General features: G+C 43.7%; 1 protein-coding gene across 9 annotated transcripts in view; it reads left to right on the plus strand.

The window, feature by feature from the left end:
* TMC5 (transmembrane channel like 5) overlaps window positions 1-13475 on the plus strand; it is a 79194-nt gene that overhangs the window by 45022 nt on the left and 20697 nt on the right. For all 9 annotated transcript variants that reach the window (XM_070779727.1, XM_070779732.1, XM_070779730.1 and 6 more), the window contains 4 exons: window positions 2660-2804; window positions 3680-3835; window positions 7146-7297; window positions 12453-12531. In XM_070779727.1, coding sequence (XP_070635828.1) covers window positions 2660-2804; window positions 3680-3835; window positions 7146-7297; window positions 12453-12531 — 532 coding nt within the window. The remainder of the gene's footprint in view (window positions 1-2659; window positions 2805-3679; window positions 3836-7145; window positions 7298-12452; window positions 12532-13475) is intronic.

Consider the following 13475-nt stretch of genomic DNA (forward strand, 5'->3'; position numbering starts at 1 on the left):
CAAAGTCAGGGAAAGAGCAGAAGGTGCTATCTTCTGGCTTTGAAGATGAAGGAGCCACAAGCCAGGGAATGCAGGCAGCATCTAGAAGGTGGAAAAGGCAGGGAAACAGATTCTCCTCTAAAGTCTCCAAAAGGAACATGACTCTGCCAATGCCTTGATTGTTGACCCATTTTCTGATTTCTGACCTCTAGTAAGAAATTGAAAAAAGTGGACAAAACCACTAGACCATTCAGGTATGACCTAAATCAAATCCCTTATGACTATACAGTGGAAGTGAGAAATAAATTTAAGGGACTAGATCTGATAGACAGAGTGCCTGATGAACTATGGATGGAGGTTCGTGACATTGTACAGGAGACAGGAATCAAGATCATCACCAAGAAAAAGAAATGCAAAAAAGCAAAATGGCTGTCTGAGGAGGCCTTACAAATAGCTGTGAAAAGAAGGGAAGCGAAAAGCAAAGGAGAAAAGGAAAAATATACCCATTTGAATGCAGAGTTCCAAAGAATAGCAAGGAGAGATAAGAAAGCCTTCCTCAGCAATCAATGCAAAGAAATAGAGGGAAACAATAGAACGGGAAACACTAGAGATCTCTTCAAGAAAATTAGAGATACCAAGAGAACATTTCATGCAAAGATGGGCTCAATAAAGGACAGAAATGGTATGGACCTAACAGAAGCAGAAGATATTAAGAAGAGGTGGCAAGAATACACAGAAGAACTGTACAAAAAAAGATCTTCATGACCCAGATAACCACGATGGTGTGGTCACTCACCTAGAGCCTGACATCCTGGAATGTGAAGTCAAGTGGGCCTTAGGAAGCATTACTATGAACAAAGCTAGTGGAGGTGATGGAATTCCAGTTGAGCTATTTCAAATCCTGAAAGATGACGCTGTGAAAGTGCTGCACTCAATATGCCAGCAAATTTGGAAAACTCAGCAGTGGCCACAGGACTGGAAAAGGTCAGTTTTCATTCCAATCCCAAAGAAAGGCAATGCCAAAGAATGCTCAAACTACCGCACAATTGCACTCATCTCACACGCTAGTAAAGTAATGCTTAAAATTCTTCAAGCCAGGCTTCAGCAATAAGTGAACCATGAACTTCCAGATGTTCAAGCTGGTTTTAGAAAAGGCAGAGGAACCAGAGATCAAATTGCCAACATCCTCTGGATCATGGAAAAAGCAAGAAAGTTCCAGAAAAACATCTATTTCTGCTTTACTGACTATGCCAAAGCCTTTGACTGTGTGGATCACAATAAACTGTGGAAAATTCTTCAAAAGATGGGGGTACCAGACCACCTGACCTGCCTCTTGAGAAATTTGTGTGCAGGTCAGGAAGCAACAGTTAGAACTGGACATGGAACAACAGACTGGTTCCAAATAAGAAAAGGAGTACGTCAAGGCTGTATATTGTCACCCTGCTTATTTAACTTATATGCAGAGTACATCATGAGAAATGCTGTCCTGGAAGAGTAACAAGCTGGAATCAAGATTTCCAGGAGAAATATCAATAACTTCAGATATGTAGATGACACCACCTTTATGGCAGAAAGTGAAGAGGAACTAAAGAGCTTCTTGATGAAAGTGAAAGTGGAGAGTGAAAAAGTTGGCTTGAAGCTCAACATTCAGAAAACTAAGATCATGGCATCTGGTCCCATCACTTCATGGCAGATAGATGGGGAAACAGTGGAAACAGTGGCTGACTTTATTTTTCTGGGCTCCAAAATCACTGCAGATGGTGATTGCAGCCATGAAATTAAAAGACGCTTACTCCTTGGAAGAAAAGTTATGACCAACTTAGACAGTATATTCAAAAGCAGAGATATTATTTTGCCAACAAAGGTCTGTCTAGTCAAGGCTATGGTTTTTCCAGTGGTCATGTATGGATGTCAGAGTTGGACTATAAAGAAAGCTAAGCGCCGAAGAATTGATGGTTTGGAACTGTGGTGTTGGAGAAGACTCTTGAGAGTCCCTTGTACTGCAAGGAAATCCAACCAGTCCATCCTAAAGGAAATCAGTCCTGGGTGTTCATTGGAAGGACTTATGTTGAGGCTGAAACTCCAATACTTTGGCCACCTGATGCAGAGCTGACTCATTGGAAAAGACCCTGATGTTGGGAAAGATTGAGGGCAGGAGGATAATGGGACGACAGAGGATTAGATGGTTGGATGGCATCATGAACTCGATGGACATGGGTTTGGGTGGACTCCGGGAGTTGGTGATGGACAGGGAGGCCTGTCGTGCTGTGGTTCATGGGATCGCAAAGAGTCGGACACGACTGAGGGACTGAACTGAACTGAAGTAAGAATACATGTTGTTTTAAGCCAGTAAGTTTAGGGCAATTTGTTATAGCAGCAAGAGGAAACTAATACAACTCTCATAGTGAACTAGTATTATCCCCATTATACAGATGTGGAAACTGAGGATTAGGACCCTTAAAATGACAAAATCCCCCAGTTGACAATCAAAGATTGCAAAGTCAGATTGCAAAGTCAGTGCTGCTGACTATCATGTTTGCTGTTGCCCTGTTCGAACTTCAGGCTAACTCGTCCATGCTGCCTTTCACCATTAATGATGAAACTGTTCTTTGTTATAATCCCTGCACCCCCAGTGTCTGCCCCAGTAACGCTTGGGTATTTTGGTTTCTGCCTTTCCTAGTATGGCCAGGTATTTCCGGAACAACTTCATTAACCCCCACATTTACTCCAGAGGGATCGCCAAGCTCATTTTTTGCTGGGACTTCACTGTCACTCATGAAAGTGCAGTAAAGCTGAAACAGAAGAATCTGAGCACTGAAATAAGGGTAAGCAGAGCTAGCTTTAAACCCCTTCCCATGGCCAGTCCTCTTTCCTCCTTCAACATGCCTGTAACTTTTCTTAAAGTAATAACGTTTTATTTTTTATTCTCCACGATATTGGCAAAAAAGAAAAAAAAAACACCCTAAAACTATTTTAAATGCCCAGTGCTGGTGATGGTGTAGGGAAATGAACATTTTCACACAATGTGGTGACTTTGTTATTGACATAAGCTTGCTAAAGGGCAGTTTAACAATTTATGACAAGATGTTAAATACTTATTGACCTCACAGTTCTAGGTTTAAAATGTTATCCAGTGGTTTTTGACTCGAGGCAGATTTGCCCCAGAGACACAGACCAATGTCTGGAGGCTTTTTTGATTGTTGCTGCAGAGGAGTGTGTATTACCAGCATCTAGTGGGTAGAGGCTCAACATCCCACGGTGCACAGGACAAGCCCTCAACACAGATTTATCAACTCTGAATGACAATAGAGCTAAGGTTGACAAACCATGATCTATAGAAAAGTATTTAAGAGAAAAAAAGAGCAAGCAGAATTTATAAACTAATGGGCTTTGACAAGAGGGTTGCAGAGGGATCCTCAGCCTTATTCTTCAAGAAGGCCCTATGGCCTCAGTGTATTCTCTCAAGATCATGGTCCCAATCTCTTTCCCTCTGAGATGGAAAAGGTATTCAATGAAGCGATGGGGGGTTCTTGCCCATTAGAGATTTTCCTAGTGGTCTCCTAATCCAAGCTCATGGTGCTTTTTCCCACTCTCTCGCCTGTGGGTTTGTGTCTCTTTGAGAGCACCAAAGCCTAGGGTGGTCATCTTTGCTGACAGTGTAGGGGTTCTGCGAGTGAACTTGACTTCCTTGTGTTTACAGGAGAACCTGTCAGAAATCCTTCAGGAGAACGTCAAGTTAACATTCAATCAGCAGTTTATCCGCTTCTCTGCCCACGTGGCAGCCTGGGTTGTCTCTTCTGGAGTGGCCATCACCTGCTGTGCAGCCGTTTATTACCTGGCTGAGAACAATTTACAGGTAACCAGAGAGGCCAGAGATCCAGGGTCCAGAGCACAGAGAAGCAGGTGAAGGGACAAGATACAGGAGGGGGTGGGTGGGGTCCTGGTCACCACTCAAAACGAAGTCGTGGCCAGCAGCATCGCCACCAGGAGGAAGTTTGTTTAAAAGTGCAAAATCCTGGGTCCCTCTCTTGGTCCATGGACCCATAATCTGCATCATAAAAACATCCCCAGGGGATGTGTGCGCACAGCTCAGGGTGGAGGCTCTGGGCTAGTGGAGAGATGGGAACTTTGGCCCCAGACCTGGGATCAGGTTCTGGTGTCCTCCTTTATCATTATATCCCTAATGCCTTTTTGGCACCAATTAGACACTTAATAAATATTATGAACCAGTGGAATTTGGCTAGTGATTTACTCTTCCCATGGGCTTCCCTGGTGGCTCAGAGGGTAAAGAATCTGCTGGCAACCCAGGAGACTGAGATTTGATCCATGGGTCTGGAAGATCCCCTGGAGAAGGAAATGGCAACCCACTCCAGTATTCTTGCTTGGAGAATCCATGGATAGAGGAGCCTGGCAGGCTACAGTCCATAGGGTTGCAAAGAGTTGGACATGATTGAGTGACTAACACTTTCACTTTAGTCTTCCCAAGCCCCTAATTCCTTATCTATAAATTGGAATGCCTGTTTTGTAGGTGTGTGGTCTGGACTAGAGAAAAGTTATGTGAAGAGTTTACTTAGTACCTGGACTGTGGGTGATAAAGGAATGTTAGCTTTTTTTTTTTTTTTTTTGATATGAACTCTGAGACTAATTAGCTGGTGGGTGGAAAAGTACTGTTTCTCTGTGATTTTCAGTTACTCTTCTGTAAATAGGGCTAATTGTAGCTGATTTTGCAGACCCCTAGAATTGTGGTACAGGTTGGTCTGATTGTGTCTCTTTCTTTATTGTCTTCTCAGTACTCTAAATATAAAACCTATCCTCCATGGCACGATTGATAGATCTTTTGTGATGTGGCCCCTGCCCATATCTTTAGTCTCAATACCCCACAACCTCCTGTATACCACACCGGCAACACTAAATGATGTGCCCCTAGTTCCCTGAACACACCAGGTTTTCCCTTATCTCTAGATGGGAAACACGCAGTTCATTCTACACTGCCACCCCTCCCCTTCATCTGGCAAACTCCTCCTTTTCTCCATGAGTGACACATCCCCCAGGAAATCTTTTCTCACCATCACCTCTCTTACTAGACTGAATTAGGTGCACCTGACTCTGTAGTCTTTCCCTGTGTGCTTGCCACATGCAGCTTTGAAAATGCTTGTTTACACATTTGCTTCTTCAAAAGAATAGCCAGGCACCTGGCCCAACTCCTGATACATAGTAGGTGCTCAACCCAGTGGAGGAGGAGCCAGCAAGAAATGGGTGTGAAATGGTACAAACCTAAGGGTTCCTATTAAGGTTTGCCCTGAAAGATGAAACTGAGTCCCAGTGCTCCAGGGCCTGGCACTGCCTACCTGGGTTGGAAGCTGTGGCAGGGCAGCTGTAAGTATAAAGATGACTTCTGACTTTCTCCTTGACTCTGAAGGTTTTCTTCACACTCACCTGAAGTGAACGAGGTAGTGAAGGAGGAGGAGAAGAATCATTCCCATTGTTTGAACATCTGTGCCAGACGGGATCAACCCTCTGCACAGCTCGAGGAGGCACGTTCATTGGCAGCTACAATTTCACACGAATGGTGCCCCCAGCTGTGTCATTTAGCCACTCTGCAACTGGACCTTTCCTTATTTGAAAGTGAAAGTGGCTCGGTTGTGTCTGACTCTTTGCAACCCCATGGACTATGCAGTCCATGGAATTCTCTAGGCCAGAATATTGGAGTGAGTAGCCTTTCCCTTCTCCAAGGGATCTTCCCAACCCAGGGATTGAATCCAGGTCACCTGCATTGCAGGTGGATTCTTTACCAGCTGAGCCACCAGAGAAGCCAAGAATACTTGAGTGGATAACCTATCCCTTCTCCAGCAGATCTTCCCAACCCAGGAATCGAACTGGGGTCTCCTGCATTGCAGGAGGATTCTTTACCAACTGAGCTACCAGGGAAGCCCCTTATGCGGTCTCACTTAATTCTTACAGTGTCTCTGTGGGTTATATGATAATCTCCCCATCAGGCAGACTAGGAAAGAGGCTCAGAGAAGCTATGCTTATAGTTCCAAAGCTTCAGCTTATAAGCACAGGGAGGTCGCAGCATTTGACCCTAAATTAATCTGGCTCTAACTGCTGCTGCTACTGCTGCTAAGTCGCTTCAGTCGTGCCCGACTCTGTGCGACCCCATAGACGGCAGCCCACCAGGCTTCCCAGTCCCTGGGATTCTCCAGGCAAGAACAGTGGAGTGGGTTGCCATTTCCTTCTCCAATGCATGAAAGTGAAAAGTGAAAAGTGAAAAGTGAGAGTGAAGTCGCTCAGTCATGTCCGACTCTATCGACCCCATGGACTGCAGCCTACCAGGCTCCTCCATCCATGGGATTTTCTAGGCAAAAGTACTGGAGTGGGGTGCCATTGCCCTCTCCGATCTGGCTCCAAAGATACTGTGAAAGTGCAAGTGGTGTTTTCAAAGCTATCCAGAGGTAAATAGAGGCAGAGTCAGGCTTCAGGGTGGGAAATGAGGGAACTTTCAGACATCAGATAAATCCATTAGAATCTCTTACTCCAAGAGGGGCGGCATAGGCTTCACTCCAGACAAATGCCAGGGTGGTGTCCCCACAAAGGCAGGGGCACCCCTCTGACCCTCATAGAAAAGAGCAGCATGGGCTAGCAGAGGCTCCCTTGCCCCTAATTCAGCACCCAAGGACAGGCAAAGCTTGGTGAAATGAACAAGGGCACGCAGGAGAGCGGAGGAGAAATTCCCTTGAGTTGTAGCTTTGGTAACTCAAGCTTTTCATCCAGCAGCCTGGAGCACATTCTCATGTTTCCAAATCTCTTGGTGAGGAAAGTAAAGTCACAGAATGGCTGTTGGGCCATAGGTCCCTGAGTCTGATAGACCTGGGTTCAAATCTGCCAATTCCTAGCTGGGGAACCCTGGGTAAGCATCTTTGCCTCTCTGAGCCTCAGGTTGTCCATCAGTTAAGTCTATGAACACCCATCTATTGGGCTATAGTGGGAATTAAAGCATCATGTGAGTAATTCTTGGCCAAGGGCAAGTGCTTGGTAAGTGGTCCTTTAATAGCTAATCAGAGGAGCTACTTCTGGGGTTTTCCCACCTTGGGGGATCTTCTGAGTCAGGCAGAGAGGGGTCCAGTGTACGGTCAGCAACTTGATTCTCTCCCTCCATCCCCCTGCAGTTCCTGGCGAACCACAGTAACCCTGGGGCAGTGCTTTTACTGCCTTTCGTCGTGTCCTGCATCAACCTGGTCGTGCCTCGCTTCTACTCCATGTTCAGGCTGGTGGAGCGCTACGAGATGCCGAGGCACGAAGTCTATACCCTCCTGATCCGGTAGGTGTGGCTGTCACTTTTCACTCCAGCCTCAATTTTCACAGAGGGAAATGGGATGGAAACTAGAAAGGGTTACACTCAAGTATCACAGTTCTGTTTTCCAGAAAGAATTTCAAGAGTAGATTATGTTTTTATGGTATGAGTTACTAGCCATAAAGTCCAAAGAGCCCCGAAGAAATACAGTAATTGGGTACATCTGCCCTTTGCTTAAAGTAATGGCTTTTCTTTCCCAGATAAACTTTCCCAGTAATGGCTTATCTTTCCCAGATAAGCTTTCCCAGTAATGGCTTATCTTGCTGCCAGCTTGAGGAGCATGGTTCTCAGTTATGAGATGTATGGGTGAGTAGGTTATGCACTGCACAGACGTTCTTGGCTAAGAAGTCACGTGGGAACTGATCATCCAGAGTTCCATGAGTCTGACTGTGAGGCTGAGTACCCACTGAATCAGCCAGGAGGAACAGGTTCATTTCTGTCATTTAACCATCCAAATGGTTGGTTGGAGGGGGAGGTTGAAGTTGAGGGGATGCTTTTGGCAATTCATTGGCTGGGAAAGGATCCCTTTTTGTGATTCCCAGAAAGGCATTGTATGTGCTGGAAGTGACCCCACAGTCTTGATAAAGTATAAAGCTACCCAAATTGTTTTCTTTATTGCTTCTTCCTGGCTAGTACCCTGACCATTTCCTGGTTATGGTGGTGTTTATAGTGATGAGGCTGAACTACCAGATTGACTTTTTTTTACTGATCAATTTCAGAGTCCTTACTTTACCATTGCCTCTGAGATCTGGCTCCTGGTCAGTTCTTCAGTTTTATTTTCTACCTCTTTCCCCTTCCTCAGTGACCCCAGCCCCCAGCCTCACTCGCCTTCTCATTGTTCACAAACTGTATGCCCACCTCAGCACCTTTGCACTGGCCATTCCTTCTTCCTGGAATAGCAAATCTATACTTCTGTTTATGCTTATAGTTTCTTCACACAAATCTTAAGCATTTCTGTTACCCTTAAATTTGTAACAAGCATATTTTAAAACACACACACACACACATATATATGAAAGTTGAAAAAGTTAAGTCACTCAGTCATGTCCGACTCTTTGCAACCCTGTGGAAAGTAGCCTACCAGGCTCCTCCGTCCATGGGATTCTCCAGGCAAGAATACTGGAGTGGGTTGCCATTTCCTTCTCCAGGGGATCTTCCCAACCCAGGGATCGAACCCAGGTCTCCCACGTTGCAGGCAGACGCTTTAACCTCTGAGCCACCAGCGAAGCGTATATATGTATATATATATATATACTTATTATTTTAGATCAGGAGTTAGCAAACAGCAGCCTGCAGGCCCAGCCTGCCTCCCATTTTCATAAATAAAGTCTCACTGGAATGCAACCATGTCCACTGGTGACATATTATCTATGACTCCTTTCCTGCTACAACTGCAGAGTTGGGACACAAACTGTATGGTTTGCCAGGCCAAAAATATTTACTGTCTGGCCCTTCACAGAAAATGTTGAATGACTTCAGGTTAATGTTTAGGGTTATGTGTATATGTATTTGATATATAGGTCCAGAGTTCATCTTTATTTGAAGAGCTATGAAACATAAGGAATAGAAGATGATGTGTGCGTGCTAAGTCACCATATTCATGTCTGACTCTTTGCAACCCTATGGACTGTAGCCCTTCGGGCTTCTCTGTCCATGGGATTCTCCAGGCAAGATTACTGGAGTGGGTTGCCACGCCTTTCCTCAAGGGCATGTAGGAAATGGCACTCCATTCCAGTATACTCTTGCCTGGAAAACTCCATGGATGGAGGAGCCTGGTGGGCTACAGCCCTTAGGGTTGCAGAGTTGGACATGACGGAGCCACTGAGCACACATAGATACAAGTATCATTTTCCTGAAGAAAAAAATTTTAGAAAGCCTTCCTTTCTACCCACACTACACCTCTGGGCGCCTCCTCTCAATGGTTAGAAACAATCAGGGTTTTTTTTTATTGAGATTAAAAAAAAATTTAAACCATTTTCAGTGCACAGTTCAGCAGCACACTGGCGTCTTTGCTCAGTGTCTGTTAAATGTATCCTACTTACAATGTCCTCCTTTTGTGAGAGAAGATAAGACGTTATTTTAGAGTAGATCTTGGGGTGGTCAACTTTTTAACTACTTCCACGTTCCCACATATTTTTTATTTTGCCTTTCGATTTGAATGTGGATTTGCATAGGCCAAGGACTCCATATTCTAACTACCTCTTCTGAGGCCTACAGGTATGGCTTTGAGGGTTTCTGACATCTGGCATCACCAAACAATCACCCCGTTGTTCTTTCCAGACCCTTTGTATCTGCTGTCTCTAAGTTCCAGGCACTTTCAGAACTACCACCACCTCTGAGGCAGTCTTCTCCCAAATTTGTTTTAAATTGGGTTTTCTCCAGTCTTCTTCACTGACCCCTTTTCATATTTTAATCTTTGCGTCCTTTATTTCTGCTTTCTATTTTCCGTAAATTCCTCTATATTTCTGGTCTGTTCATGATGACTTTTTTGTTTCCCACTGCTTTATGGATCTTTTAGCTTTTGACTTTTTTTTTTCTTTCATCATTTCAGTAGAATGTGGATGTAGAGGTGATAGGTTCAGTATGATAGGTAATAGGCTCCAATGCTCAGCGTGTCATTTTGATCTAATCACTTTATTTAATTTGCATTTTTCTGATCCCAAGAGAAATTTACTCTTTTAATATATATTAGCCCTAGGTATTGCTTCACAAAATATTCAAAATCTTCTCTATATGCAGAGAAAATAAGAAAGCTCAAAAATAGGTTTAACCTGGAGTTACACTGCAGTTAATGTATTTAAGTTCTGACACCAGTTCCAACATGTGGGTTTTCCCACACCACCAAGCCATTCTCCAATACACACAGATGGGTGTCCTACAATTTATTTCAACTCTGACACTATGTACCTGAAGGCAGTGTCAGAATCCCACAGGTAAGGCTCAGCCCCACAGGACTGCCCCCACCCTCCCTTCTGGTACCAGTCGCAAATCCACATTGTCACCTGGGCTTCTGACGGACCAACTATAGCTTGGAGGTTCCAGTGACCCCCTGCTCGAGTTTGAGAATTTGCTAGAACAGCTCACGTGACTCAGAGAAACACTTTACTTATGAGATTACTGCTTTATTATAAAAAGCTATAACTCAAGAACAGCCAGGTAGAAGAGATGTGTAGGGCAAAGTCTGTGTATGTAGAGCTTCATTGCCCTTTCTGAGATTTTCAGTCTTCCAAATACCATCCTGTCACCAAGCCAGAAGCTCACCGAACCCGCCTCCTTTTGAGTTTTTGTGGAGGCTTCATCACGTATGCATGACTAGTTAAATGGCCACTGGTTCTGTGTTTTATCTCAGTTGTGTCTGCCTCTTTGCAACCCCATGGACTGTATGTAGCCTGCCAGGCTTCTCTGTCTATGGGGATTCTCCAGACAAGAATACTGGAGTGGGTTGCCCTGCCCTCCAGGGCATCTTCCCAACCCAGGGATCGAACCCAGGTCTCCTGCATTGCAGGCAAATTCTTTACCCATTGAGCCATCAGAGAAGCCCAATAAATTCAATCTCCAGCCCCTCTCTCCTCCCTGGAGTCTGCAATAGGCATGCTGAGTTCAGATCCTCTAAATCACAGGATTGGTTGTCAAGGCAACCAGCCCCTAACCTTAGTAGACCTAGGGGCTTCCCAACAGTCACATTAATATAACAAAAGACAACTTGATAGCTCTCCTCACTTAGGATATTCCAAAGGTTTCAGGAGCTCAGTGCCAGAAAAGGACAAGAAGACCAAATGTATATTTCTTATCATAAATGACAGTATCACTGTACAGTAAGGCATTAATCCAGTAGATACTGAGAGTCTATTATAGGCTAGGCACTGGATAAGAGATTTGGGATCTAGTGTTGAAAAAGGCAAATCCTGTCTCTTCCTTCACTGTGTTGTTTTGTCTAATGGTTGGTTCTCAACCTTTAACCTGCACCAGAATTGCTGGGCCCTATACTAGAGTGTCTGATTCAGAAGATCTGGGAGAGGGCCAGAAAGTTTGCCTTTCTAACAAGATTACAGATGCTACTGCTGGTCTGCGGACCATACTTTGAAAACGACTGGTGTAGTGGTACATGGTTCTTGGCACATCAATGTTGAAGACCTCTTAGAACCAGCAGTTACTGATTTGGGCAAAGTGACTAGGTTTAAGAACTCAGGCTGTTAAATCAGGTGGTCCTTGTTTTCAACCTTTGTCACGCCCCTAAGCAATCCGTGTGATCTTGTGCAAGTTATTTCATCTCTCTGTGCTTCAGTTTCCTCATCAGTAAGACAGGCATAAAATACTATCTACCTGATGGTAGAGCTGGAATGATTAAGAGGGATGATTCGAAAAAGTGTGTAGCATGTTTTCTGTCCCTGGTGGACCTGATGAATAGTATGTATGTGTACTACCATTACAGGGAGAAGTGAAATCAGGTAGTTTGGATATGCCCAAAAGAGAGTGTATCAGTCAGAATAAATGAGGTTAAACTGTGGTAACAAACATCCCTGCAACCCCCAACCCCCACTCCAAATTCACAGTGGTTTAGAACACAAGTATTTATTTCTTGTTCACGTTGCATGCCCTGTGTGGATTGGCAGGGAAATTTTGCTTACGTTAGTCACTCAGGGATTCAGGCTGATTGTCCTTCCAGAGGGAAGATGGTGAGTCTCACTGGCATTTAAATACTCTAGTCTAGAAGTGACACAAGATAACACACATTGTTTATGTTCACAGCCCATTTGCCAGAACTAGTCATATGCGCCCGGCCCCCACCAACCACAGGGGGCTTCCTTGGTGGCTCAGAGAGTAAAGAATCTGCCTGCAACATGGGAGACCTGGGTTCAATCCCCGGGTCGGGAAGATCCCCTGGAGGAGAAAATGGCAACTCATTCCAGTGTTCTTGCCTGGAGAATCCCCATGGACGGAGGAGCCTGGCAGGCTGCAGTTCATGGGGTCGCAAAGAGTTGGGCACAACCGAGCAACTAGAAGCACATAACTACAGGGGGCAGGAATTTCCATCCTACCATGTGCCCCAAATGAAATATTAGCAAGCATCTCCCATGACTGCCATGGAAGTAATGATAGTTGTTTTCTCTTCATTTTTTAGAAATATCTTTCTGAAAATATCAATCATTGGAATTCTGTGTTACTATTGGCTCAACACTGTGGCCCTGAATAGTGAAGAGGTAAGATTTCTATGCCGTTTTGCTTTAAGCTTGGCTTTGACCATCAGGGAGGAAGTGAGTTTCTCAACAGTTTCTGCCTATGATATTAGAGTAGATACCATGTTATTTTTCCCATCCATCTGTCCATCTACTTATCCATCTATTCATCTATCCATCTATCCATCCATTCACCCTTCCATCCATCCTTGGGCTTCCTACAGAAGTAACTAACTTCAAAAACTGACCATGTCGACCTTCCTGTTTATGCCAATCTGCTAAACCTCTAGGCCACTTTCTTAATCAAGAAGATATAAATTATTTTAAAATTATTGAAAGACACCAAACCATAGAAACAGGAAGCTCAAAGAACACTGAGCAAGAAAACACCCAAAGAAAGAAGTAAATTAAATTAAAAATTTTTAAAAACTCCAACTTGGCACATCAGATAGCATTACAGAAAACTAAAAACAAGGAGTAAGCCTTAAAAAAAACTAGACTATTTTTTAAAACTTTACCTATAGAGGATAAAGAATAGGAAAATGCAGGGGGTTACTTTTCATAGTACTCAAAAATTATTTTTTGAGAGTCTAGGACAATTCTTAAGTGTTGAAATAAAAAATACACCAACCAAGATTTCCATATTTGGTTAAATTATCCCTCAAAAGTGAAAGAAAAATAAAGACCTTCTCAGAAAAACAAATACTGCGGGAAATCATTTCCAGCAGACCTTCCACAAAAGAAAAGTTTAAAGAAGTCCTATAGACAGAGAAAAAATGATATAAATCAGAAGCTTCAATATAAAGAAAAATATAAAGAAAAGAAACATGTCAGAGAAGTATACATAAAAGTAAAATGAAATTAAAAAAATTTTTTAAGATATTGATTTTTCACAAGGTTAATAAGCAAAAGGAATGGAGGCATTATTAGCCATTGACACCTCCTGCTCTTCTTGGCTAAAAAACAGG

Source organism: Bos indicus, chromosome 25 (assembly GCF_029378745.1).
Source record: "Bos indicus isolate NIAB-ARS_2022 breed Sahiwal x Tharparkar chromosome 25, NIAB-ARS_B.indTharparkar_mat_pri_1.0, whole genome shotgun sequence".
In the NCBI taxonomy this organism is placed as follows: Eukaryota; Metazoa; Chordata; class Mammalia; order Artiodactyla; family Bovidae; genus Bos; species Bos indicus.